Source organism: Perissodus microlepis, chromosome 2 (assembly GCF_051167445.1).
Source record: "Perissodus microlepis isolate ML-2025 ecotype Zambia chromosome 2, ASM5116744v1, whole genome shotgun sequence".
Taxonomy (NCBI): domain Eukaryota; kingdom Metazoa; phylum Chordata; class Actinopteri; order Cichliformes; family Cichlidae; genus Perissodus; species Perissodus microlepis.
In genome coordinates, this window is record NC_140462.1 from 10,904,298 (window position 1) to 10,932,162 (window position 27,865).

Consider the following 27,865-nt stretch of genomic DNA (forward strand, 5'->3'; position numbering starts at 1 on the left):
TAGGTTCACGCAGAGAGGAAGGCAGGTTATTTGCAGACGGTGTCAGAAACCTGGCCATTTTGCTAAAGACTGTGATAATGAGAGGGTAGTAGCCTTTGAATCTACAGCCCCTAGCAGGAGCTCATCTGGTCAGGGCACGTTTTCCATGCAGACGGAAAACTAGCACCCTCTGTTATGCTGAGCCACATATCAGATGGGGACATAACTGGCTCCAACAGTTGTAATGCTCAAATGTCTGGTCCCCCACCCAAGTTGGTAGGCTCCTGTCCAAAGGTTACCGTTAATATGGGAGGGGTAGATGTCTCCTGTTTATTAGACACTGGGTCCATGGTCACTACAATCACGGAGAGTTTTTTTTGCCAAACATTTTAAGAACTGGGGTCCAGAGAAACTGAAAGCATGCCATTGGCTGCGGTTACGGGCAGCTAATGGGCTAGATATTCCCTATGTTGGTTACCTGGAGCTTGATTGCCAGGTGTTAGGGAGGCAAATACCAAAACGTGGTGTGTTAGTTGTTAGAGATCCTTTGGAGCCCAGCCCCAACTCAGAAATATGTGGAGTACTCGGCATGAATGTGATCCGTGAGTGTTATAGGGAGCTGTTTTTGGAACATGGCTCTGCTCTTTTTGACCTTCCTTTAGTGCAGGAGGATCCGTGGCAGCAGGCTTTGCAGCGTTGCCATACAGCGCAGCTACAGCCCGAAGCACAGGTTAGTGGCCCAGTGAGAGTTAAGGGTAGAAGGAAAATTTGCATCCCCGCAGGCACAATGAAGTTTGTACCAACTACATGTCGGAAAGTCCCTTCAGCACACACTGGAACCGCGCTTTTTGAACCATTAGATGCTGGTTTGCCTCATGGTCTCCTTTCTTCTCCAGCTTTGGACCAAGTGGTCAGTGGCACTGCATTTATCCCAGTTACCAATGTGGGATTAACTGAGGCCATTTTGCCACCTCGCAGTCAGCTTGGCACCTTGTGCCAAGTTGAAATTGTCAGCCAATCGGATGGCTTGACCAGGCTCTTGGAAGATTTGGGAGAGGGAAAATGTGTTACCATGGCAACTCAGAGTGTGGAACCCAACCCTCTGAAAACTGCAATTGATGCAATTGATCTCTCAGCCCTCACTGTACAGGATCAGGACAGGGTAAGAGCCCTTTTGCGTGACTACCAATCTGTTTTTTCTTCTCATGATGGTGATTTAGGGTGTACCAATTTAATGACTCATGAGATCCCACTTTTAGATGAGACTCCGGTCCGCCAGCGGTATCGACGGATTCCACCTTCAGAGTATGAGAGCGTTAAGGCCCATATTCAACACCTGTTGGAGAGTCAGGTGATCAGAGAAAGTTGTAGCCCTTTTGCATCCCCAATCGTGGTAGTACGAAAGAAGGACTCCAGTATCAGGCTTTGTGTGGATTACCGTCTGCTGAACTCAAGGACTAGGAAGGATGCTTTTCCCTTGCCCCGAATTGAGGAGTCCTTGGACGTGTTGTCAGGTGCATGTTGGTTCTCTACCTTGGACTTGGCTAGTGGCTACAATCAGGTCCCTGTTGCTGAGCCAGACTAAAAGAAAACTGCTTTCTGCACTCCTTTTGGGTTATTTGAGTTCAACCGCATGCCATTTGGCCTCTGTAATGCACCAAGCACCTTTCAGAGATTGATGGAGCGAATGTTTGGTTCCCAGAATCACCAGTCTTGTTGTATCTGGATGATGTGATTGTCTTCTCTACTACAGTAGACGAGCATATTCAGCGCCTAGGAGCAGTACTGGAGACCTTGCGGGTACAAAACTTGAAGGCCAAGTTGGAAAAATGCTGTTTTCTGCAGACAGAGGTAAAGTACCTTGGGCATGTGATCTCCAAGGATGGGGTAGCCACAGACCCAGATAAAATATCTGCTGTGTCTAATTGGCAAACTCCTAGCTCTGTTGCTGAATTGAGGTCATTTTTAGGGTTTGCTAGTTACTATCGCCGCTTTGTTCCAGGTTTTGCATCCCTAGCCGCTCCGCTTCACCAGTTGGTGGCCGAGCTGGCTGGGACTAAGCACAAACGCCCCTCCAAGCGTACACTGCAGGACGTTTGGACAGAGCAGTGTGAAAATAGCTTTCAAGAGTTGAAAGCTCGGTTGGTGCATTCCCCCGTATTGGCTTATGCTAATTTTTCACAACCTTTTATCTTGGAGGTTGATGCCAGCCACTGGGGTCTGGGGGCAGTGCTTTCGCAACAGCAAGCTGATGGCAAGGTGCGTCCTATAGCTTATGCTAGTCGAGGGCTAAAGCCCACAGAACGTAACATGTCCAATTACAGCTCCATGAAACTTGAATTCCTAGCCTTGAAATGGGCTATGACTGAAAAATTTAGAGAATATTTGCTGGGTAACAAGTGTGTTGTCTATACAGACAACAACCCCTTGAGCCATCTGACTACAGCAAAGCTTGGAGCTTTGGAACAGCGCTGGGCTGCTCAGCTCTCTTCTTTTGATTTTTCAATTAAGTATCGTCCGGGTCGTACAAATGGCAATGCAGATGCTTTGTCCCGACAGTGTCAGCCATCCGATCAAACTGTATCTTTAGAAACACTGCTTCCTGGTACTTCCCTTCCAGACTCTTTAGTCCAAACAGTTTTACCACCCCAGCAAGTAATCCAATCTATGATTTCGGGTTTACCCTCTCATTCACTTGCAGACCTTGCTACTTTGCAGAGGGAGGACCCCACGATTAGTGGCTTTTTGAAGTTTTGGCGCAGAGGAACTGGCCTTACTTGCCAGGAGAGGAGAGATTTGCCAGCAGCAGTGCTGGAAATGTTGCGCCAGTGGAGGAAACTGGTAGAAAAGGAGGGCGTCCTTTATCGGCAGATTTTTCAGCCAGCTGGGGGGGGGGAACCAGTGTGCCAATTAGTGGTCCCTCAGAGTCTCAAGAATGAAGTTTTACATGGCTTGCATAATGACCATGGTCACCAGGGAATAGACAGGACTGCAGACTTGATACGCAAGAGGTGTTATTGGCCAGGTATGTTTAAGGAGGTTCAGGATTACTGTCAGCAATGTGAACGTTGTGCACAGGCTAAAGCAGTTTACCCGAAACCTAAAATAACCATGGGTCACCTCATGGCTGCGAGGCCCAATCAGATTCTGGCAATTGATTTCTCATGCCTTGAACCCTCCGTTGATGGCCGTGAAAATGTATTGATTCTGACTGATGTGTTTTCAAAGTTCACTCAGGCCATTTGTACTAAGGATCAAAAGGCAACTACTGTGGCCAGTGTTTTGGTTTATGAGTGGTTTTATTGCTTTGGTGTTCCCTCTAGGATCCACTCTGATCAGGGGAGGAGTTTTGAAGGAGCAGTAGTTCAGCAGCTGTGCCAGTTATATGGTGTGGAAAAGACTCGCACCACTCCTTACCACCCACAAGGTAATGGCCAGTGTGAGCGTTTTAATCGGACTCTGCATGACCTGTTGAGAACCCTGCCCCCTGAGCAAAAGCGTCATTGGCCCATGTATTTGCGGCAGCTCACCTTTGCTTACAATACCACAATCCATCAAACTACGGGTGAGTCGCCCTATTTTCTTATGTTTGGCCAAGAGCCCCAGCTCCCAATTGACTTCCTGTTAGGCAGAGTGGAGGAACCCACCCACGGCCCGGTGCACACTTGGGTCCAAGAGCATCAGAAACGTCTAGATGTAGCTTATAAAGGTGTGAGTAACCGCACCAAAGCAGCAGCGACGCTGCGTGCAGATCGTCAACCTGCCCCAGCTTCTGACCCCTTGCCATTGCATCAGTTAGTGTATTTGAGAGATCATAGCATTCGGGGCCGGAATAAAATCCAAGATTTTTGGGGCGCTACACCATATTGTATTGTCCGTGCCCCTGCTGGCGCTGGTCCTGTGTATACAGTGGCCCCACTCCATGATCCAGAACAGAAAAGACAGGTTAATAGACAATTGATTAAGCCGATCCCTGCTGATATTTGTGAGAAAATAAGGGCAGAGCTCCAGCAAACTCCTAACCCTAGAAGTTCACCTGACCGGTTACCCCTGTCTGAAGATGAGGGAGACTTTTATGTGTGGCAACGAAGGGAGTCCCCAAGAGGTGACCCCCAAAGTGTACGAACGGATTCTGCACCTTGTCCCCAACAACCCCCAGAGGACCTGGCTATAGTAATGAGGCCGCAGTCCAGAGGGACTGAACCTGGTACCCTGACTCCACAGTGTAGTGTCCCCACTCCATTAGCTGAAAGTGGTACAGTTAGAAGAACGACACACTCAACAGCTGGCCACCATTCCAATCCACACCATCTGCCCCAATCAGCTGAAGCCAGGCCACCTAGTGTACATTCAGTTACAGCTTTTTACAGACCGTGGCTTTAAAGTTTCATTGTCGGGTCGCCAATGCAAAAACCAGGGGGGAGAATATGACAGGTGAGACCTGGAGACTTGGGACCGCCCCTGGTGGGCGGAGCTGGTCTTTGATCCTTTCATAAGCGCAGGTGTGGGCAATTGGGTATTCCTCTGCAAACCTGAAGCTGCGAGTGCTTGGTAGAAGTTGGGCAAGTTGGTGTTTCTTAACTTCTGTCTATGAAAGTCTGATACGGGTCCTCCTCTAAACTTCTGTTAGAACGGTAGGTTACACAAAAATGTACCACTTGAGCTCTGGCTGTTGGCAGAGGTTTACAGTTATTTGCACCCTTGTAGGTGGGAAACATTGCTCCCGTGAGAACGGTATAGTGGACTTCATCGCCACTGACCCACATTTATTAGGGTGTGACACGAACTTGTGGACGGGTAACAAAACCAATTCAGTTGAGGAATATTCCTGTGTTTTACTGTCCAGCTAAGTGATCTCCTGCCTTTTATTCACAGAGTACCGAGCTGCTGCTTTGCCAGGTGGATTTCTGGCTGCGGGCAAAGGACCCGACACATCAGTGTGTTTTAATTTGTTTTAAACTGGTGTGAGTCGACAGACTGACTGCTGCGGCTGTCGATTGTTTTGTTTTTTTGTTTTAATTTTTTCTGTATCAGTAGGCACCACAGATATTGATTCTTTTAGTATTTTAACCCTTTTTTTTATATATTGTCGCGAACGGTGAAGGTGCTGCAGGGAAAACAAATCCTTTTTTTTGTCTTGCCGCTTTTGCATGCACAGCAGTGGGCCTGAGTGAAGACGGCACTGAAGATTTTGTTTTGTTTTGTTTCTATAGTGTTTTGCCCATTTGGGGTCATGTGTGAGTTGCCGTCCCTTTTTAACCTGTGTGCTATGTCGATTTGTTCTTAAACGGTTCCCCGCAGCGCTTGTCCTGTCTCACAGGCAATCATACAGTTTTATCATTTTTAATAAGGTAAAGCTTTTTAATTGTTTTTAGGTGCCGCTGTTACACTGTTACTTTTATTTTGTATTAAAGATTAAACTCTTCTTAACTGACTGTGCGCCTACGGCTCTGTCCTATTTTAAATAGGTACCTACCACAGGTCACACTTGCTTGTGTTGTTCTTGGGGATAAAACACTTATTTCACTCAGTGACATGAAATCAATTTATTATTTTTATGTAATGTGTTTCTTTCCTGGATTTTTGGTCCATGTTCTGTCTCTCCCATTAAAATGAAACGATCAAATCTAGAGACTCTTTATTTCTGGGGAGCTGGAGATCAAGTAATTTTCCCTCACTGTAGAAACTAACAAGTTAATTTTGTTAATTAACTTTTGTTAATTTTTTTTAACAAGAAGGAAAATTTATTAAGTGAGAGGATTTCCATTTCGCGTTATGATCTCTTATATTTTCTAAGATCATCTCCTCATTTGCACGTACAGTCAGAATCTGACGAGGTACTACGGCAGTCTACAATATAGCAGCATAGTAAAAGGGAGGGAAAATATGTTCCCTTGGGCTAACGGTGTATTTACAAGAACTGCAAAATGTGACGCACTTTGCGTATCAGCGGCCGAGAATACGACGTATCCTTCGCCATAACAGAAGGGGGAGCAGTGGGCATGCGCGCTCTGCGGAGGTCGTCGTTATCCTCTTATCCTCATCCACAAAAACATTTTTTTTTTTTTTTTTTAAATTACCCTCACATCCTGCAGGTGAGTTCACATTACGCACAAACTGAGTAATCGTTTGTTGGTGATCGGTAACTGATGACCCGGCAGCCAGTAGTAGCGCTGCAATGGTTCAGAAGATGGGAAACATGTTGGACACCTGACTGGACATGACTTCAAAGAGCGGACAGGACGTCATGGGGGGACATGAGTGTGTGCAGTGCGCTGTAGCTTGAGTCCGCACCGACATCTTTTGGGCTGTCGCTAAGCTCCCTGCCTTTTGCAGCTTGTTGATTAATGATCGGATGTCCCGTCTGGCCGCTTGTTTTCAGAGGAGGGTTGGTGTGAATGTCAATTACGTTTACAGATGAAACAATCCGCTGTCTTTTACAGGAGAAGATGTCCTCCTGCGTCCTCTACACTGCACTTTTCACCCTTCCTTTTGCACTGGGTAAGTGTGGCACCAGTTTTTAATAAGACTACCCGTAGTTTTTCTGTTTCTTTCTGCTTAAATAATTATTAATAATGCACTTACTGGTGCTTTATATTACGGTTAGGTTATTCGTAGTAAAAGTGAAGTCAATGTTACTATTTAAAAAAAGTGACTAATTAATACATTTGTCGATAACGTCACCATTATCTGCAGAATGTTTCTAGAAAGCCATTTCATTTAAGGGTCTTGGATTAAATAAAACAAAGGCAAAGAAGAATGGCCAGCCCAGATTTGAAGAGCTGAGATTTTCGTTTTTTAGCACTTAAACTCTGAAATATAATTCTCACAAATGTAAATTTCCAACATGCAAAACTATAATAAATGTGAGAGGTGCCCAGAGAAAATGCAGTGGAAAAATATGCATTATAAAGTCAGTACGTGAACAGTAACAATTAATAAACGTGTACATATGCTGAATTAAAGAGCTTAAAAGTCAAATCACATAGCAGACTCTAAAAATCTGTTACAAAATAGATGACCTTAAATGACCTAATAACATAAAAGTAGGTCAACCTTTTACATATGTAGGAGAGTTTACAGTCCGTATCTGAGGTCTGAAGAAAATTATTAATTATGTTACTCGTACTTTTCCTGCAGGTTGGGAATTACTAGGTGAGTCAAAAGTCACATTTTACCCCTCATGCATCCTTCATCTGCAGCACATGGTCTCCAATGATGTTGCTGACTTTCATTTGCACCTCGACAGGTGACCGAGAAAAAGTTCAGACTGTTTGCGTCGGCAAGGAGTTTCGTCTACCGGTGGACTCAACGTCGCGAATCGTGACTTTTACACCGTATCCCGACGGGCCGAAACGCATCCTGCTGGAGAAAACCACTGTGAGTGGACGAGTGTTGGCACTTGGGGTTTTTTTTTTTGTGTGTGTGTGTGTGTGTGTTTGGTTGCTGTGTTGCCTAAAAATGGATCTGCCATGCAACTGTAGGTTAAGGACCCACGGTTTGAGTGGACCAAAGATAAGTCGTTAGTCCTGAAAGAAGTGAGTCATGCTGACCAGGGAGTTTATGCCAACAAGCTGTCCATGGGCTTCACCTACGAGACTGTCCGTCTGATCGTTTCGGGTATGACAGTTGCCTCTCTTTGGCGAACTTCATTGCTTTGTGTCATGATGCAAAAGAGCCATAATTTTTCAATGATCTGCCTCTCTTTGCTTGAAACATTAAGTTATTTAATAACTTAACGTGTTCATATGCTTTGATGTCATATAGGCAATGTATTCATTGCCTTAAAGCAGAGAAGTTGTAGCAACTGTTCTGACTCCATGTCAGGTGTGTTTGTGTGTGTGTGTATATAACGTTTGCCAGCCACACCCCTGCTGCATAAAAAGAGGAGAGGTTAATTGGTATAAATATACAGCAGGTGTGGCATTACTTTACCTGCCACTGCCCCCTGAACCAATCTTTCCCACCTCTCCTGCAGCTGAACACTGCCGTAAGCATGCATAGCCTACGAATGCGAATGGTCCCTACACAAGTACTGTCAGGAAAATGTGCTCATCAAAGTATCATAAAGAAAGATATATTATCACTTTTCTTTTCGTTTTGATTTGTGATCATTTACAGTATACTGATGTGTGTTATGAGTGGGTCTTTTGCAATATCACTTTCATTTTCACCAGTTTAGTTAAAAAGAAAGTAACTTTTGCATCTCAAAATTGTACTTAAATAAACTTGTTCTCTTTCTGTCTTTCACTTATCTCGTGGTTCTTCGTCTTCCTTCAGAATGCATTAAACCCTACCGCAGAAACTATGGGGAGACCTTTGAGCACAGCATCCCCGAAAATGGCTCCATGCTGGAGTTCTCTCACCGGGGCGCTCCGCCTGAGGCTGTGCCGGTCGTGCTTTGGAACCGGACAGACCCCGAAACCGGTGACGCTGGCCGGGGGCGGCTGCTAAGAGGGGGGAAGGTCTGGGTGGCGGAGAGAGTGACGCAAGGAGACCAAGGCAACTACACCGTGAGAGACGACAACGGGAAGGTGCTGGGTCGCAGCACCCTCACCGTCCGTGGTGAGCAGAGCAGAAACGTGGGTTTTAAGAAGCTGACTGACTACCTTTAACTTTGTGACTTTACAGTGCTAATGGTTTTGTTTTATCCTTCCCTTTCTATCTGATGCCCTCTCATACTTCCACATTCACCACTACTCCATTTTTCATGATTTTACACATGGATGGATGCAGGGCATTCCTTCAACATCACACGCTTTACCAAAGAGTCCATAATCCTGCCTCTATTTCTTCCTCTTGCTCATGCCCATCTCATTTTTACCCCTGGCCATTTTCCTGATGAATCCTCCCTGGGCCCCTTTGACCCCAAACCCCCACGTGGCCCTGTGCAGCTCATCCGTGAGGGACAGATAACGGACCATGACCTGCGCTACAGGGGTATCATCTCACTGAGTAGGAACGGCTCCATCTACGAGGTGGTCATTGCAAGGCTGACCTCAAGGCATGATGGGCTGTATGAAGTTAAAGACAGGAATGGCAACCTGGTATCCTCCACCTACTTGCACGTGATCGGTGGGTATTGTGCCACGTTTTTGGAAGCATGCATCAGTCAGAAGTTGTTTGATCCATAGTTGCCACTCCTCCTAAAATCCATGTGTCTGCCATCTTCTCAGACAAAAGGGGAGGGAGTTGGCGAGCGCTCCTCAAATCCGTCACTGTCCCTTCTGGCATGTTCGTGTCCCTGGCTGGTTTCATCCTGTTCATGAAACGCTACCCAAACTGTAGCCTCTCCCAACTCATCACGTGCTTTAGAACACACCGCACGCTGCCAGCCAACCCCCCGAGGGTCAACATCCAGGTGAGGAAACCAGGAGAGTCCACAGCTAAATAAATGATTACAAGCCGTCAAGCCAATCTTATTGCAGATGCATGCACTTTGACACCGACAGGAGCCACATGTTGACGTTTTTTGACATTTCTTTTTTGCTCCAGAGAGTCTGATGAACTGAAGTATCTTTAAAAAGTATGGAGAAAAAAAAACTTATGGTAGAAGCTCTTTATTCAGTGGGTATGTTTTATTTCAGATACTTTGTAGATATTTTTATATATTCTGTCCAAAGTATTTTGACTGAAGCTCTGTAGATGTCAGCGTGATGATGCCACACACATCACTAGCAAGGAGCAACCTGATATCACGGCTAAACATTTAACAGACACACCGGTCCACGATGTCCATTTCACATGAAATGTGAAAGCAGAGCAGCAGATGGTAACATAAATAGGGCTTGCTGTTTCAGCCTTCTTTTATCTCTATTTGAGCCTTGCCATGCCTTCATGCCATAGCAAGGCAAACGTCATCTGGCTGTCTCTCCACAATCCACAAGAACCTTGGACACAGTGATCACTGAAGGTCACATTTATTGTTTTTACGAGCAGTAACCGGTGAATTGTGATGGTCTGTGAGTCGGATGAGTTCCTAGGTCTTTGTCGTTATTGGTTTATTTATGTTTGTGGGGTTTTTTTTTTGCAGCACTACAGTCCCCCCTCTCCTCAGCCCCCAGGTCACTACAGCTACTCTCAGCAGACTGGAACACCAAGAAAATGGACCCCAAGAGCCAGTCCTGTTCAAACTGTAAGACTGATTAACTAATATAATCTTCTTCTTTTTTTTTAAGGGAGCTAAAATCATTCAACTGAATTGTGTCTTTGTGCATATCTGTTGCTGTTTGTATTTCTAGGGTTATGCTCCGGTAACGGTAGGGTCTCCAAGAGCTGAGAACCAGGATGTGCACAGAGCAACAGCTGGGAGTTCCCCTAGTCATAACTTAACCGTTGAGGTAATACAGCTCTCCAGCTGTGAATATTTAGATGCCACAGATTAATATGATATTTGCTTAAACTTGTGTCTTCATCCCTTGTTAGCAGGCTAAATCTAATGAGGATGAGGACAGGATTTCCTTCCCTGTGCCCGGAGCTTCAGACTGCCTCCACTCATCCGAGGACTGCGTTCAGTTCCAAATTAAAAAGGATGGAGATAAGGGAAGGGGGAACAAATCACAAGACTTCTTTTCCACGCTGCCACTAGACACAGACACCTCTGAATCCTGCAGTATTTACACGTCAAAGAATCTGAACTTTTCATAAAACCGAGAACTGGATCAGAGATAAGGGAAGAAGGATCGTACAGCATGGAGAAATCACACAAACGGTGAAGTTATGCTCCTGACCGAGAAGAAGAACCTCACCTGTGCCTTATGCACGGTTTTAATAGTTTGCTTTGTGATGTAATTTTTCTGACGCATGAGTTGAACATAATCCTTCCTGTCTCATATTGTACTGCCTGATGGTGCTCCTGAAATCTCCTGCCGTTACCTACCTCCGGACCCTCAGGACCAATATGATCTGCACTGCTCCTGTGTTTAAGACAGTCTCTAGGGCTACCCACCAGTTGTTGTGGTAACGTTTGATAAATTTCATTTTTCAATACTGTACAGCAATATAGACTTAACTTAAGTTGTCACCCATCATGTTGTCCATACTTAATTATTATTTTAAATAGCTTGTCTGCATTTTTAACCATTTTTATTCAGTGTATTAAATATTTGGGGTAATTCTACTTATAATAGTTATGTGACATGTTTCACCAAATACTGCAGTTAATATTTGAATGTTGTGTGCAGGATAACCTTTTATCCCCAAAGCTTGTAATATTTTCATAATGTCAAAATGTCATCACTCAAAAAATAAAAAAATAATCTTTAAGAAACACATTTTAGATGATGTCGTCTTTACACTGTATGTATATTGGCCACCCAGGGGTGGACCTCTTCTCTTTGCTCTTCTCCCTCTACGCAAATGACTGTTTCTCAAAAGACCTGTCAGTCAGAATTGTGATGTTTGATGACGGTCATCGGCTTTATCAAGGACACAGATGTGGGGTTGAACAGCTGGCCCTGTGGTGCAGTCAGATCAGCCTAGAGCTGAATATGCTCAAAACTGTAGCAGTAACAGTGGAGTTGAGGAGTCCCTCTCCATTATGCCTGCTTGCCACAATCTTCCAAGATCTGAAGTGGTCACTCAGTATAGACACTATTATCAAAAAGGCAGAGCAGAGCCTGCGCCAGCTCAGGAAGTTCAACCTGCCTCAGGAGGTGATGATCTATTCAACTCTGCAATAATCCAGTTTGTTCTCTGCTCACTCATGTCGGTATTGTTTGGATCAGCATCCATGCAGGACAAGAACAGACTACGATGGACAGTGATGTCTGCAGGAAAAACAAATCCAGAGTCAGGACACAAGCAGGCAATATCACTCCATACCCTCTGGTAGGTGCTACAGAGCACTGTTTGCCCAAAAAAGCAGCCATCTGTACAGTTCCTTTCCACAGGCCTTCACTCTAATAAACATTTAGGACACTCACATAGTCTCTGTATTTAAAACATCCACCATACCGGATGCTGAATCAAAGCATACTGTATATACTGTTCTGTCCTGTTGTACATAGCTATATGCCGTATATATATTTATAGTCAATCCTCATGGGTATACTGTATATATACTAACTAGCTGTCCATCTCTTATTTATTCCAACAGATTTGCACTCTGCAACTTTGCACTGTAAATATGCCATAAATGTATTATTGTCTGTGCCGTGTTGGTGTCAAGTTGTTACTCTGTTTGTCCGTTGGCTACTCTGTCATGTACACTGAATGCAAAAACTCCTTGTATGTGTACACATACTTGATCAATAAAGCTGATTCTGACTCTGGTGTCGTGAGCGTCTATTTGGCTCAAACTAATATCGTTCTCCTCAGCGCATGACGGTAGGTGGCAGAGTTTGGGACATTGAAGCTAACTCAAAGCGTAGAAGAAGAATCTTCGTTGTAGCGGCAATGAAAGGACAGCGTGCTACTTCCAAACAGAAGTAAAGTCTACCTTAGCTGCAACAACTTTAAAGTAAAGCGCGAGCATAAATCACATTTAAGACGAGACTTTTAGGACTCCGCCTGGAACATGGCTTTGGTTTGTGCAAGTAGGTGAAGCTGAATTCATTGATATGACGGAGGCCGGTTAGCACGGTACCGCGCTAATGCTGCTAGCTGATTTAGCTAGCGTTAGCGGCCATGCAGTACCGCCTTCTGCTTTTATATAGTTCAGCGAGCTCTCTTTTTTAATTGTGTGTTTATTTAAATTGCTGGTAGTTATGTGGTGTTAAAAAGCCGGAACTGAACTCTTTTACAGTTTCTAATGAAGTGCCAGAGCACCCGTGCGTCTCTCCGGTGTCCAACCAGGTGTTTGAACGCAGGCTGATCGAGAAGTACATCGCAGAGAATGGGACGGACCCGATGAACGGACAGCCGCTGTCCGAGGAGCAGCTCGTAGACATCAAAGGTGGGTTTCTGGGTGTTTTCTATGAGTCAATAGACCTTAATAAAGCTCATACAGAGTAATGCTACTTCCGTGAGAGAGGTCGTTATCAGTGGCATGATGCTCGGCGTTGGTTTAGTAGGCTGAAGTTTGCAGGCGTGTTGCATTGTACTGTATTGTATTTATCATATAAAAAAACCAAACAATACCTGAAAAATTCAAGTGAAGCGAAAAATAAAACCTCCCAAACAAATCAACTTTTATTTTCAACTTCAGAAGAAGCAGAATATTCTAATCATTATGAAAAGCCGATTTATCGCATTTGCTTTTTGTTAATAAGTTTTAATTTTATTTGTGTGGCCTTCAGGGGTGAGGCAAACTTGGGTTGGTGTTCATGAACTACTCTTTGTGATATTCATAGAAACATAGAACATCATCAAGATTTATATATGAAAAGAAAATCAGTGCATCATATGCCCTTAAATGCTCAAATCTTATTGCAAATAAGCCTTGATAAGTTTCTGAAGAGGTTTCCTGTCTTTTAGTGGCTCATCCTATTAGACCAAAGGCACCATCGGCAACCAGTATTCCTGCCATTCTCAAGTCCCTTCAAGATGAATGGGTAAGTCCTGTAAACTCTGAGATAGCAAAGAACAGAACACTTTATACTGTATCTATTGTATGTATCATTTTGTTTTTAAATTGATTTTTCTTATTAATGTTTAACACTACATCAACAACACATTACACATACACACACACAACATTTAAGAACCTTTAAACAAGTAGGAAGTCAGCTATTAATCAATCAATATAAATTAGTTATAAATATGTAGAAGTAAAATCAATCTGTAGGGTGTTACAGTGCACCATTTATCCCTCTCTGGCAGTTTTTAACAACAGGACAGTTGTTTTGGGTTTATTTTGTTTGTTTGTTTTCAATTGTGCATTGTATGATGGGTCACAACACATTATTATAAATCTAATCGGTGCCAAAAAAATAATAATCTAATGGAAGATTTGCCCCTTTCCTTTCTTGAATTGCAAGTTTTGTGACAAACCCTGGGTCTTTAGAATCAATTTTAATGCATTTCTATTAGTAGAGGATCAAAAAATATGTTTGGTTGGTACATTGATTTAAATAACTTGAATTCTTTAGCTGAGACCAAAAAAGCTAGTTCGATCTTGCTATCCTCCTTATTTCATTTAAACATATATTCCAGTGAGTTTAATACATTTTTAAAGATATATTTCAAACAATCCAGTATATTGTGGGATTTTTTTTTATTTTTTTTCTAAAATCTCGACTGCAAAATGCTTGAAGAACCAAATTAATTAACATGTCTGGTTGTTTCTAAAAACAAAATTAAAATTACGAACTTATTTGTTAACCTTTAAAGACCTCATCTGTTTGTTTTTTTTGTTTTTGTTTGTTTATCTTCCTTTTTTAAAATTTGTGAAATATTACATGTGCTCCTTTCTCACTTTTTCTTTTTGATATCTGTTCTAGGATGCTGTAATGCTTCATAGTTTCACCTTGCGGCAGCAGCTGCAGACTACTCGCCAAGAACTTTCACACGCCCTCTATCAGCACGATGCCGCCTGCAGAGTCATCGCTCGACTCACCAAAGAGGTCACAGCTGCAAGAGAAGGTGGGTCGACAGCAGTTTGGGTTTCTACACAGTTATGAAACATGTAGAAATGGCTTTAATGTGATCGTCTGGTCCAAATGAACCTGGATTCATTGATATTATGTGTGTGTTTTATTTATTTTAATGAGTTGATTTCTTCTTTCCACAGCTCTTGCCACGCTCAAACCCCAGGCTGGATTGATTGCCCCTCAGGCAGTGCCCGCCTCTCAGCCAGCTGCAGCAGTGAGTAGCTGGGCTTTATTTTCAGCTGATAAGACAATGATCAGACTGACAAATCATGCCTTTAAACAATGTTTAATTCTGCCTTTTTTACACCAGGGGGCTGGTGGAGAGCCTATGGAGATTAGTGAACAAGTGGGAATGACTCCAGAAATCATCCAGAAGGTAATATTGATTTTTTTTTTTTAATTGATTATTTTTTACCATTATGACCTTTGTCACAATTGCTTGATGTTTTTAAATGTGCTTTTTTTCTGTTTGCAGCTCCAAGACAAGGCTACTATCCTCACTACAGAGAGAAAGAAGGTATTATATTTCTCTTGTATTTAGCTGCTAATGTGCAAACACTTGTTTTACTTGTTTTGCCACAAGCTCTGTTTGTGCATAATTTACTCTCGCTCTCATTTAATTGCTTTACTGTGGTTCTCTACAGAGAGGCAAAACTGTCCCAGAGGATCTGGTTAGAGCCGAGGATCTCGGCAAATACCGCCAAGTGGCCTCCCATGCTGTAAGTATAGATTATGCAGGATCACGAGGATGCATTTGTTTCACCGAGCGATCCAATGTATCAACATTCTCTCTTATGTTGCTTTCAGGGTCTTCATAGTGCCAGTGTGCCGGGTATTCTGTCTCTGGATCTGTGTCCCTCAGACACCAACAAAGTGCTCACCGGTACACTGAATCAATCTTTCATTCTGTATTTCATTTGCTGGGATGCCAGACAAAGACTCTGATATTAAACCTGTTCTATCTCCCAGGTGGCGCTGATAAGAACGTGGTGGTGTTTGACAAGAACGAAGAGCAGATCGTGGCAACGCTTAAGGGTCACACCAAGAAGGTTACCTCTGTCATTTACCACCCATCTCAGGTAACTTGTCCTCTGAGAACCTAAATGCAAACATTCACCTCCATTTTAATGGAGATGTGACTAACACGATTGTTCCTTTAATCTGTTGTTCCTCACTCGCTTGCCGTCTTTTCTCCTCTAGTCCGTGGTCTTCTCCGCCTCTCCAGACACCACCATCCGTGTATGGTCTGTCACCGGGGGCAACTGTGTGCAGGTGGTGCGCGCTCATGAGGCAGGCGTCACTGGTCTCTCTCTTCATGCTACTGGAGACTACCTGCTCAGCTCCTCTGAGGATCAGGTGCGTGCTTGAAATTACTGGCAGGCCTTGAACTTAATCACTGAATGATCGACCTTTTTGCCGTTAAACTGCTTCACCGCTCTAACTCTTATTACTTTTATCCTGTAGTACTGGGCCTTTTCTGATATCCAGACGGGCAGAGTCCTCACCAAAGTTACTGATGAAAGTGCTGGCTGTGGTAAGTTTCTCTTTGCTTGCTTAATGCATTTGATAGTCATAATAACAGTCCTCTTCCAGGCATAATGTTTCTGATTACACCCCTCAGCTCTCACATGCGCTCAGTTCCACCCTGATGGTCTCATTTTTGGCACTGGTACTGCGGACTCCCAGATCAAGATTTGGGATCTGAAGGAGCGCACCAACGTGGCCAACTTCCCCGGTCACTCTGGACCTGTCACCTCCATTGCTTTCTCTGAGAACGGATACTATCTGGCCACAGGTGAGACTGACTTGATAGCATTTTTTGCGTAGATTAGCCGTCAGTCTGTAATGTGCATAAACTTGTAGAGCTGCATGAACATTTTCTTTAGAGTATCAAAAGTGACTTGTGCATCAATGACTTGCACAGTTTTGGAGATTTATCCGTGTCTTCAGCCTTACAAGAATAAAAATGGTGTGTCAATAGAAAAAAATAAACTTAATTATCCTTGTTTGCTCCAGGTGCCCAGGACAGCTCCCTGAAACTGTGGGATTTGAGGAAGCTGAAGAACTTCAAGACCATTACTCTGGACAACAACTATGAGGTAAGAAATTAGGGATTTCTTCTTTCTAAAGGAATTTTTTAAGTGTTTGAGAAACAGTCTTAGCATCACCTGTAGGCTGTCATTGCACACAGAGATAAATGGCTGTGGATGAAAAGTTGCATGTATAATTGTCAGGGTGCTGGTGGGTGAATTGTTTTAACTTCAGAAAGAACCAGATTAGCAGTTTTTCACTGCGTTCTCTTCATTTTTACTAAGCCGAACTCCAGCGTTTCACTGTAGACCAGCTTTGAAGTTGTCCAACTCATCTTAGGTTTGCTTCTGAGCCTAATCCACTCATTTTTTGTTTCAGGTGAAGTCCCTTGTGTTTGATCAGAGTGGTACCTATCTGGCTGTAGGAGGGTCTGACATCCGTGTCTACATCTGCAAGCAGTGGTCTGAGGTCCTCAACTTCACCGGTATGGAGACAAAAAAAAAAAAGTCAAATCTCTTTCGAGATTTTCAACTAGTATGCATGTGACATTTACCCCTGATCTTTTTCTTTTCAACCACAGACCATACAGGATTGGTGACTGGGGTGGCCTTTGGAGAGAATGCCCGGTTCCTGACGTCTACAGCAATGGACAGAAGCCTCAAATTTTACAGTTTGTAAAAAAATAAAAGCAGAAATTCAAGATGAGGGGAGGAGGGCAACTAAGACGAGAACAGTCGGTGTCAGAGCTGCCGCTACCTCCGACACATTCATTATCAGAAAAGGAAGAAAAAAAGAAATCTGTGCTAACTTTGCATCTTTTTTAGTGAGTCAGTCCTCAAATCCAGTGAAGAAATCTGTGAGATTGTCAGCGATTTGAAGCAGCATGGTTAGTGCGACATGTTTGTTGGCTTTATGTGTTTGAAATCTAAATGATGTAAAATGACATGAAAAGCCTTTAAGTTCCTTTCCTGTTTGCCAGCAATTATGATTTTACTGTAGTATTTTCTTTTTTTGTGTGTATGTATGAAAGGAGAGGGGGTCATTTGGAAACTATAATTGCTTCTTAGTGTAGACCAGCTTCATTATAATATCGTTAGGGTAAGATAAGATGCATCTACAGTCATGTACAGTGAGATCAACAGGTGTAAGAAATTGATGTACTTCTGTGAAAAACTTTTGCCACATTTCATTTCCTGTTTTATTGATTCCATTTAAACATTTTTGTCTTTTGTTTTCCCCCCGGGTGTGTATTTCTTATTACCTGCTGTTTTACCTGTTGCACATCTGCCCTTTTACAATTAAATAAAATATCTTTTGTATTGCCATACAAGTGTCTGTCCCTGTGGGGGTCCTCAGCTAGAATGGTTACTTTGTCATTACAAGATACATCCAAAATATAAAGTTCCTTTCAAATCAAAATGCATTTTACTCATTGCTTTCTTGATGTTTGAGCTTTATACCAAATGATGAAAGTGATCTTTATTTTTGATACAGTCGCTGTCACCGGTTTACATACAAGGAGGATTGGATTGTTTTGTGTTTTTACCCTCTTTTACATACTTGCATTGATATTTGGTTAAATGTTTCCTTAGAAAGGCTTGCCTTGAGCAGACAATCTAGGTATCCATCAACAAGCTTCAGTTGAGCTTGAAGGTCTTGATTTTGGAGCAGGACCCTTTGTTTTGTTTTTTTTGACTGGCATCCTCAGTACGTCGTGACGTAACACTCTAAAACTCACTTCACTGTGGACAGTGATGCTGCTGTTCCAGCAGTTTCCAGTTAATGGCATGCTTCATTGTAACCATTTTCGTCTTATCTGACAGTGACAGTTTAGGTCTTCTTCCAGACATACACGCACCCCCCTGACAAAGTAGTGACACATTTGCATAACAAATCCCTTTTATGCTGGCAAAGAGGAATTACCTGTTGCAGTGACTCATGATCACATGAACAAGAAGTTAATATGAGCTGGCCTTTTCAAGTAAAAAGACACAGTAGAACCTTCAGCACCAATTAATTAAAAGACTTGATTATGTGTGGATTAGAGGAAATCCACAATAAATTCAAACATGTGCACTGAATTCTTGTTTTTTTTAAACCATTAAAGATCTATGCTGTACAATCACTCCACCCTAGAGAAAGAATAGCTTGAAGAAATCAAAAGCCCAAAACCGCCATGGTTTTCACACCTATGATACATATCTGCATGCTTAGAGGCTGTGATTTCTACGCAAATCCTACACAACATCTCAGTTGAATTTTAAGGGTTCATTGTTGTGAACTTCTACATTCTTCCTTTGCCTGCTGCATAATAATGAAACTACTAAGAAAGGAACTATTTTTCAGTTTCCTTAAATGTAACAGAACTGAATTAAAAACCACTTTAAATGTATGGTTGATTTTTACTTTGAATAGTGTCCCTAACGTTAGCATGTATCTTTTGGAGACATCACATGCTACAAATTATGGTACTGGCCTTGGTTTGTATGTATTTAATAAAGTTAGGAGAGGAAAAAAACAGGGCACGTCTGGGTTTATCAAACGCACGTGACTGCGGTTTCCAGATGACTGTACACGGCCAAACCAGCTTCTCCAGATGAGCTTAACTCTAATATCAAACCGTGAATTATTAATAATAAGCTTCTGACTTCCTGTCAGACTAAAAATCTAATAAAAAAGAACTAAGCAAAACATCCACTTATTGGACTCGTTACCGCCATTAAAGATCCTAAAATCTCGACCTCTCGCGGTGGAGCGAGATTCAAATGGTAACTATCACGTGCCTCCTGCAGTAACGTGACTCTCCCAAACAGGAAGTGCGGAGCCAGAGAACTTCTACCCCAAGTCTCGCAGACGCGTCTGCTTTGTCCAGGTTAGCAGTCCCGGGTCAGTCCGTCCCGCTGGGTACCAGACTGCCTGACAGACACCAGGTCGAACTGCAGCGGAGATAAAGAGCCAGACAGGTGAGGTTTCCAACATTCAGCTCAAATCTGTGTTTTTATCAAGCGGGTTTATCTCCTATAGTTGTCGCCGAGACTAAACCAAACCCCTCTGTTACTTTCTTAAATGTGGCTGATATTAATGGGTTAAATATATATTTTTAAACGCTTCAGTGTTTCGGCTTTTCCTTCACTGGAGTTGTGTGCTAGCGATTATAGAGAAAACGAAACTTTGCCCCAGGCAACAAAAGCTGAGAAGCAGAGACAATAGTCGATAGATCGAAGAAGACCCGGAGTCAAATGCTTTTTCCTTAACAGCATGGATCTTTTTACATTTATAAACTGAAGCCACGCTCCTTTCATGTTACATCTATTTTATGATATAAGTAATTTTGTATATATTCTTAGTTGTCAGTTTCTCACCTTCATGACACTCTTAACGCTCAGTTTATGAAGAAACTGTTAGATCCAATTCACCGCTCATTCCTTCAAATGAATGAGGTTAGTCTGACTATAGTGCGAGCACCGCAATGCTTTGAAAAATGATCCAGCGCTGTAAGCTTTTTAAAAAAGGATCAAACACTGTAACTTTCATAAAGGTGGGGTTTACTGTAGAGCGCTTGTACAAAACTGCTTTGTATGTAGATAGGGGAAAGCAGTAATAATGCACCTTATTGTGCCCTTCTAAAATATAGTAATGCTTTTTAATATATATGTACATCTTTGATTATTTTATTTAACTAAAAAAAGAGTCCCTGTGCTAATTTTGGCAGACACATGTACGTGCAACAGTGGAAACCCCACCTGATCATCTGGTCAGGAGGACCTGATGCTTCCTCTTTCTTAAGTTTCCACTTAGATACTTCTGCACTGAGTAGTTTTTATTGCTCTAACTGAAAGTAGATGCCAACCGTTAACACCATTGTCTGTCTTTTTTTTTTTTTTAAAAAATTCATATTCCTCTTTATATGGTGCAGTACTTTCACTCAGCTGTATCCAGAGGACGGTGTGTGTGTAAAGTTGTTTCTTTGGTGTTGTACAGACATGGGCTCCATATTTCGCAGCGAGGAGGTGTGCCTAGTGCAGCTTTTTCTTCAGTCCGGCTCGGCCTATAATTGTGTCAGCGAGCTGGGAGAGCTGGGCCTGGTTGAGTTCAGAGACGTGAGTCTATTAAACCCTTTATGCCGTTCTTCTTCTTCTTCTTCTTGGTGCAGTTCATGGAGTCCAGTGCAATTGTTAACCTGCAACAGACTGCATCATGGGTTTTGGTGAAGGTCATGTAGACTCGCTCAGTAACCTTATTCTCTGCTCTCTGCTTTCAGTTAAACCCCAACGTGAACTCCTTTCAGAGGAAATTTGTCAGCGAGGTCAGACGATGCGAGGATCTCGAGAAGACTTTCCGTGAGTACTGACTCATAATGCTCCTCTTTCCATTTCCATTCATCTTCTTTATTTTCCATGATTCATCATCCACCTTTTCCACCCTCCAGACTTCTTGGAGCAGGAGATAAATCGCTCGCCACCCTTAAAGGGTCCACTCCCTCCTCCGTGTCCGACACCTTCTGCCCCTCAGCCCCGTGAGCTCATCACCATAGAGGAGGAGAGCGAGAGACTCGCCAGGGAGCTCAAGGAGGTGAGCGCCAAAATAGAGCCCGAGGAGTTAGTCTTCGGTTTTCTGCTTAGTGCACCACGAGAGACAGAACAATTTTTGGGATTAATGGAATATCGTGTATGTTTCCTACTAGGTGTCCAGGAACAGAGATAGCCTTAGGGCTCAGCTGACGCAGCTCTCCCAGTATCGAGGAGTCCTGACCAGAACTCACTCTCTCACGGCGTCACACGTGGTGAAAAACTCCATTTCTGCTCCATTTTCTGAAATTGTTGTCATGAGGAAAACTAAAAAAAGAATGTTCTCTGTCTTATTCTCACAGGTGCCACCTGCAGTGGAGAGCCAAGGTCTGTTTGATAACCGCCAAGATGTCCGACTCAGGTAGGTCTCAATTAAATGTTAAAGAGTAAAATGTTGTATTTTTCCTCTCTATATAACAGTTTTCCTCTCCCTCAGTTTTGTGGCAGGAGTGGTCCACCCCTGGAAGGTGCCCTCGTTCGAGCGACTGTTATGGCGGGCGTGTCGCGGTTACATTATTGTGGATTTTAGAGAAATGGAGGATCGACTTGAGCACCCTGACACTGTAAGAGCTCGGGGAAAAGGAGAGGGGATCGCAGAGAGTTTCTGCTGTGAGTTTCATTCCAGGTGTTTTACCACAGCAGTTTGCTCTTTCTCCATTTGCAGGGGGAAATGGTGCAATGGACCGTGTTCCTCATTTCCTTCTGGGGAGATCAGATTGGACAGAAAGTCAAGAAGATCTGCGATTGGTGGGGATTTTTTTTTTCTTTCTTTTATTTTTGAGATTCTGAAACTGCACCTTGCTGTGTTTTGAACTTGAATTTCTTTGGATTTTCCCTCCTCGCAGCTTCCGCACTGAGACATTTGCATACCCTGAGAGCTCTGCTGAGAGAGAGGAGGTTCTCCAGGGACTTCAAGGTAGAATTGAAGATATCAAATCAGTGAGTGATTTTCTTTTAGTTTTTGATACTACATATTCACATCAAAATAATTAAAAGACTGTAATCTCTGGTTTTATAGTTTCTACATAGGATATTATATTACAGTGCTTCTAGAACATTCATCTCGCCTCTTTTTGTGTTTCCTTCTGCGACTTCAGGTGTTGTCACAGACAGAAAGCTTCTTGCAGCAGCTGCTGATGAAGGCGGTGGCCGTTCTGCCACAGTGGAAGGTGCGCGTCCAGAAGTGCAAGGCGATCCAGTCGGTACTGAATCTCTGCAGCCCCTCTGTCACTGACAAATGCCTGATCGCTGAGGCCTGGTGTCCCACCGCCAAGCTGCCTGAACTGCAGAGTGCACTGAGAGAGGGAGGGGTGAGACAACAGATGAGCAGAAACATAGAGCTGTAAAAAGCACATATGAGTAAATCGCCTAATTTCCTGTTTTTATCCCACCCTGTTCTCCGACCTCAGAGGAAAAGCGGTAGTGGGGTTGACTCTTTCTACAACCGCTTGCCTTGCTCTACACCTCCACCGACTCTGTTTCCCCTCAACTCCTTCACAACAGGTTTCCAGAACATTGTAGATGCCTACGGAGTGGCCGCCTACCGTGAAGTCAATCCAGGTGCGTCATTAGATGACATAAATAATTTCCTCATGAAATGTGTTCAAAGTGAAGTCTTTCAGGTATTTGTCTTTGGCTAAATCTCGTCTCTCAATGCTCCTGCAGCATTGTTCACCATAATTACATTCCCCTTCCTGTTTGCGGTGATGTTTGGGGACGTGGGCCATGGTTTACTGATGACTCTGACTGCTCTCTGGATGGTCCTCGAGGAAAAGGATCCCAAACTTAGAAACAACAACAATGAGGTAACTTAGGAGAGGAGACACTCTGTATTTAACAAAATGTCTAACTTAAAGGCAACTTAATTTCAGACCAAGCAGCATCAGTAAAACAACAGACCACATTTAGATTGTTCCTCTGTTCCACAGGACCTGCTCACCACACTAATAACCAAATGAACTCACTTCCTGTTTAACGGATGCCCCAAAAAATCTACTGAAATTCCAGAATGCTTTCATAATCTGCGTGAGCCAAGGAATCCGCCAGTACCTTGTAAATTTTGCATGTGGTTTGAAATTTGCATGCACAAACATGCCTCTGGCTTCATTCTTTTAGTGGCATTACAAGTTGAACCAACATGAAAATCACCGAAGAGAAAAATGAGAGCAAAAGTAGCAATGGTTTCTGTGACCTCAATTCCAAAAACGTCATAGAACCTAAATAATAACAAAACGCATTCATTTGCAATTCTCATAAACCTATATTTGATTCACAGTAGGACATAGAAAACATGTTAACTGTTTAAACTGAAAGCATGTACCATTTTAAGGAAAACAAAACATCTCAACAAGATGACGCAAAAGATTTGGGACACGGCCATGTTTCCCGCTGTGTGGCACCGCCCCCTCAGACACCACATGGTTTAGTGTTATCTTACTGACATATTCAAAGATGTTGACTGGACGAGAGGATTTGTTGCTCTAAAACTTTGACTAAGATGCTGTTGCACATTGTTCCTCCAGCTGTTAAATATTTGACATTTAATATTTGTTTTCTGTGTAAATAAAACGTGGGCGTATTAACAAATTTCCAAATCATTGCATTCTGTTTTTTGTCACACAGCTTCCCATTTATGTTTAAATGTAAAAAAGTCAAATGATTCTAATGTACTAAAACATGTCCTTGACCGCTTTGTGTGTCAGATCTGGAGGATGATGTTCGGTGGAAGGTATTTGATTCTGCTGATGGGACTTTTCTCCATCTACACGGGAGCCATTTACAACGAGTGCTTCAGCAAAGGCCTCGCCACCTTCAGCTCGGCCTGGCACGTCGGCCCAATGTTTGAAAAAAACATATGGAAGTAAGAACATTTTCGTATATTCACCCTGGAAACGTATTTGCTTTTTTTTCCAACAATGTGTTTATTGAATTTTTAGTACACACAAAATACAGGTCAAATAAATCATAAGCAATAATATAATAAGTAATATTTATTTTCTGTTTACTCCATTTTCAACACACTTTTTTACCTTCGTGGGGTCTCTTTCAGTTCATCGGTGCTGGCAGGGAGCCAGTACTTATCCATGGATCCTGTTGTGCCTGGCGTTTTCACAAGCCCCTATCCATTTGGCATTGACCCGGTGTGCCCATCATATTCATCGTCCTCCAATCAAATATGCACATAAATATGTATATATATGTCTCGATTGTAACTCCAGTTATTCTCTCTGATGTTGTCGTCAGGTCTGGGGGATGTCCAACAACAAACTAACATTCCTAAACTCTTACAAGATGAAGATGTCAGTCATCATCGGCATTATTCACATGACTTTTGGAGTCTGCTTGTCATTCTTCAACTATTGGTAAATAATCTTTACCCTTTGGTTGCATGTGTTTCGCTTGCACACCTGTTTTGTGTGTTTCAGATTAGCTCTGTGTTGCCTTCACATCCTCATGTTCTTATCCTTGTTTCTCCCTGGTTGTTGTTGTTTTTTTTCTTTTTCTACAGGCACTTTCGCAAGTTCAGCAGTTTGATTTTTGTGCTGATCCCAGAGCTTTTCTTTATGCTGTTTCTGTTTGGCTACCTGGTGTTCATGGTGGTCTATAAGTGGGTTGCTTACGCTCCTTCTCAGTCCAAAAGTGCTCCCAGCATACTGATCCACTTCATAGACATGTTCCTGTTTACGGAAAACCCTGACAACCCTCCGCTTTATCAAGGACAGGTGTGTGCGTCGTTTGTGAGCTTCACTAATAGGAACATATCGGGTTTGCTTTATTCATTTTCTTAGCTTCCCACTTCCCGAAACGTGTGTGTTAGTTGGTCACACTGAGCAGTAGTTATGAAATCTTATTATAAACTGAATGATAGTCTTTATGTATGTTGTTACCATATTTACATCTTTCAGTGGTTGTTTGTGGTTTTTATTTTGTGAAAGTCTAGCATGTAAATGCAGCACTGCTTTGGCAGGTCAAACCCCAGATGCCACATCTATTACAAGCACATGAACACAATAAGGGACTTTCCAAATATAGTAATCAGCACTTTAACTGCATTATCAAGCAACAGTGATGTAGTTGTGTCTCCGTTTTGTTTTTTGAATGACAAAAATGCTGCATTCATTAAGTAGATAAATACATGCAAGCCCTGAAGTGAATAAATTAACGGTCAAATGAGGTTAACCTCTTCTCTGTAACTCTGTGTAGGCTATAGTGCAGAAGGTCCTGGTGATACTGGCTCTGTGTTCTGTGCCATTCCTCCTCCTTGGGAAGCCCACGTTTGAATACATTATGTTCAAGAGAAGACGACGTCGAGTCGTGAGTCTGCGTTTGGTTGGATTTTAATTCCTTTTATGTAGCTGCATTTACTTTTCTGACTGATCTTTAATTCTCTGCAGCATCTGGATGAAGACAGGCGTCCACTGGTGTCTGACGAAGGCTCGATCAATGTTCATCAGGGGGAAGTCGAAGGAAGGCCGCTAGTAGAAGAGGTGAGGGTGAAGCTAGAGTAACTAAATTAGTTTACCTGTTTTAATACGGTCTGATGAACTCCTTTTGTTTTTGTTTTTTTGTTGTTGTGCTGTCTGTAGGAGTTTGATGTCGCGGATGTGTTCATGCATCAGGCCATCCACACCATCGAGTACTGCTTGGGCTGCATCTCCAACACAGCCTCCTACCTCCGACTCTGGGCTCTCAGCCTGGCACACGCACGTCAGTGGCACTGCACATACAAACACAATGCTTATCTTCATACTCACATGATGCACACACACACACACACACACACACACATGACTTCCTCTTTTAAAGGAAACTTACTCATACTGTTCTTTTTTTTTTTTTTTATCCATTTTATTTCTCTAGTTATACACACTCATGTTGTTGTTTTCCAGCCAGCTGTGATTCTCTAACAGTGATTCACTTGTGTCTCCACAGAGCTGTCAGAGGTGCTGTGGGAGATGGTCATGCGTAAGGCGCTGACGTGGCAAGGTTACGTGGGAGCTGTAGTCCTCTTTGTGATTTTCGCCTTCTTCGCTGTGCTGACAGTCTGCATCCTTCTGGTCATGGAGGGGCTCTCAGCTTTCTTGCACGCGCTCCGTCTGCACTGGTGAGAATGACAGAAGGGTTGAGACAAAGGGGGAAAATAGCTTTGCTTAACTAAGATTTTTAAAGGAAATAGGCTGTATGATTGGACTGGGTAAAATCCTGAACCACTTTTTAATTTATTTTTTATTTCGGAGTGTGTGTCAGGTTTTATGTGTCTGTGCATTTTTTAAGCCAGCAATCCATGGTCACATGTTTTTGTTACATGCTGGTGTAAACATTGCACTCTATTTGCTGTCTGTCGTGTGACAGATGTAGTGAAGGCAATGACTGTGCTAAGCAGACTTTACAGCTGCCTCTGGCAATAACCCTGCATGCAAAGTGGAATTTGACTGTAGGAGACACCACCTACAGTATGTAGCATTAATGCAGTAGTTTTCTCAGGATGGTGGTGCTGGAGAAAAGATTGACTTAACCTTTAGGAACAACAAGTCGGACTATTACCAAAAAAAAAGTCCACTGTAGAATAAGAGTATGGTATGTGCTCTGAGGTTTCTGTTTGTTGCTGGAGATTGACTTATTCCCATCTCTTTCACAGGGTGGAGTTTCAGAACAAGTTCTACAGTGGAGATGGTTACAAACTCACCCCTTTCTCCTTCACATCTATAATAAATGTCTCAAACCCTATATGATCAGCCAACGGTTTATTCAGGGTTGCTAGCAAAGTTAATTTATGTGTCTATGAATCAGAACGACCCCGTCTTAACAATGGTACTCGACCTTTGGTTCCCTTTTGCTATGAAATGGTTTAGTTAACTTGCACAATGATCAATGAATGATGTACTGTTATTTTTGCATCAGTAGAATGATTCCCTATACGTTAATTTACCACTATATCATATCATATCATATCATATCATATATAAAACATATATTTTGTATCCCCATGCTAATTATTTTTCAAAATGTAATGTACTGCTTTCTAATTACTCTATCAGTAGCATGAGAAATTATTGGTAATCATGTGCTTTTCACTCTCTCAACATTTATAATAAGCATCAATTTTGAAAAGGGAAAGTACACTAGTGAATGGATTTGTTTTGCAGTTTAAGGGAAAGTTTAAGTTTTGACCTGAAGTATTGAAGTGCAAGTTCTTTAGAATTCTTCAGATAATGACTTGGATGATTTTTATGAGCCAAAGATGTTCCCACATTGTCATGTCTTCCAACAACACCACACCAAGTATTTATTGATAAATACATTTTTCTCGGGTGCCTTACTAGGACTGTTTGTTTATACATTATGTGTTATGGACAGATGGTGTCTATTGTTAAACCACCACTTTGTACAAAACACTGTAATGGAATGGATTTTCCCCTCCCTGTTTACACTGTAAAATTGAACAGTTTTCAGCAGAAAATAAATTAAATGTTGAGTTTTATTAAACGAAGCACTTGAAGTATCTGTTGCCAGCTGAGTGATACCATTTATATGCCACAGTACTGTTTCGAATAGTTACCACAGATGAAAATACTGTGCAGAAGTCTAGAGGAGCCAACTGTTATTGTTTCATATTTAGCTTCTGAGGAACATTTTTTGTCTTTAGGTCGTTTTTTTCTTAACAGCCTGTGACAAAAAATAAATAAATAAATTTGTTTCCATTTCTTTGATTCTATCCAACATCACACTAAGTATACATTTTTATTTTTTGTACCA

At 42.5% G+C, this 27,865-nt stretch overlaps 4 protein-coding genes across 7 annotated transcripts; all 4 read left to right on the forward strand.

Annotated features, from left to right (window-relative positions):
• Window positions 1-2,830: 2,830 nt before the first annotated feature.
• LOC146392338 (uncharacterized) lies at window positions 2,831-5,709 on the forward strand. Its single transcript, XM_084945500.1, has 2 exons — window positions 2,831-4,613; window positions 4,687-5,709. Exon 1 carries the CDS (start codon window positions 3,007-3,009, stop codon window positions 4,360-4,362), a length of 1,356 nt encoding a protein of 451 aa, XP_084801626.1. The 5' UTR covers window positions 2,831-3,006; the 3' UTR covers window positions 4,363-4,613; window positions 4,687-5,709.
• Window positions 5,710-5,952: 243 nt separating this feature from the next.
• LOC146392339 (uncharacterized) lies at window positions 5,953-11,252 on the forward strand. 2 transcript variants are annotated; one of them, XM_084945489.1, is made up of 11 exons: window positions 5,953-6,074; window positions 6,423-6,480; window positions 7,120-7,134; window positions 7,229-7,359; window positions 7,464-7,599; window positions 8,260-8,544; window positions 8,716-9,054; window positions 9,156-9,340; window positions 10,013-10,114; window positions 10,221-10,319; window positions 10,408-11,252. In XM_084945489.1, the coding sequence occupies exons 1-11, from the start codon at window positions 5,982-5,984 to the stop codon at window positions 10,624-10,626; spliced, it is 1,662 nt and encodes a 553-aa protein (XP_084801615.1). In that variant the 5' UTR covers window positions 5,953-5,981; the 3' UTR covers window positions 10,627-11,252. The 2 variants fall into 2 exon arrangements, with proteins under 2 accessions (XP_084801615.1, XP_084801607.1); XM_084945481.1 differs by having other exon boundaries at window positions 5,954-6,074; window positions 10,405-11,252.
• A 1,073-nt stretch (window positions 11,253-12,325) lies between these two features.
• prpf19 (pre-mRNA processing factor 19) lies at window positions 12,326-17,960 on the forward strand. Its single transcript, XM_084945512.1, has 16 exons — window positions 12,326-12,515; window positions 12,725-12,874; window positions 13,396-13,472; window positions 14,361-14,502; window positions 14,651-14,724; window positions 14,821-14,886; window positions 14,986-15,027; window positions 15,155-15,229; window positions 15,318-15,393; window positions 15,480-15,589; window positions 15,711-15,866; window positions 15,975-16,044; window positions 16,132-16,305; window positions 16,527-16,609; window positions 16,920-17,025; window positions 17,122-17,960. Exons 1-16 carry the CDS (start codon window positions 12,497-12,499, stop codon window positions 17,217-17,219), a joined length of 1,518 nt encoding a protein of 505 aa, XP_084801638.1. The 5' UTR covers window positions 12,326-12,496; the 3' UTR covers window positions 17,220-17,960.
• A 1,369-nt stretch (window positions 17,961-19,329) lies between these two features.
• tcirg1b (T cell immune regulator 1, ATPase H+ transporting V0 subunit a3b) lies at window positions 19,330-27,810 on the forward strand. Of its 3 annotated transcripts, none has more exons than XM_084945534.1 (21): window positions 19,331-19,504; window positions 20,523-20,641; window positions 20,803-20,881; window positions 20,971-21,113; window positions 21,226-21,324; window positions 21,412-21,470; window positions 21,546-21,672; window positions 21,774-21,856; window positions 21,955-22,048; window positions 22,207-22,419; window positions 22,519-22,669; window positions 22,775-22,914; window positions 23,812-23,969; window positions 24,159-24,249; window positions 24,353-24,471; window positions 24,618-24,831; window positions 25,313-25,423; window positions 25,504-25,596; window positions 25,696-25,816; window positions 26,042-26,213; window positions 26,748-27,810. In XM_084945534.1, exons 2-21 carry the CDS (start codon window positions 20,525-20,527, stop codon window positions 26,839-26,841), a joined length of 2,478 nt encoding a protein of 825 aa, XP_084801660.1. In that variant the 5' UTR covers window positions 19,331-19,504; window positions 20,523-20,524; the 3' UTR covers window positions 26,842-27,810. The 3 variants fall into 3 exon arrangements, with proteins under 3 accessions (XP_084801652.1, XP_084801660.1, XP_084801669.1); XM_084945543.1 differs by having other exon boundaries at window positions 21,226-21,321; XM_084945526.1 differs by having other exon boundaries at window positions 19,330-19,504; window positions 21,226-21,470.
• The last annotated feature ends 55 nt before the right edge of the window (window positions 27,811-27,865 follow it).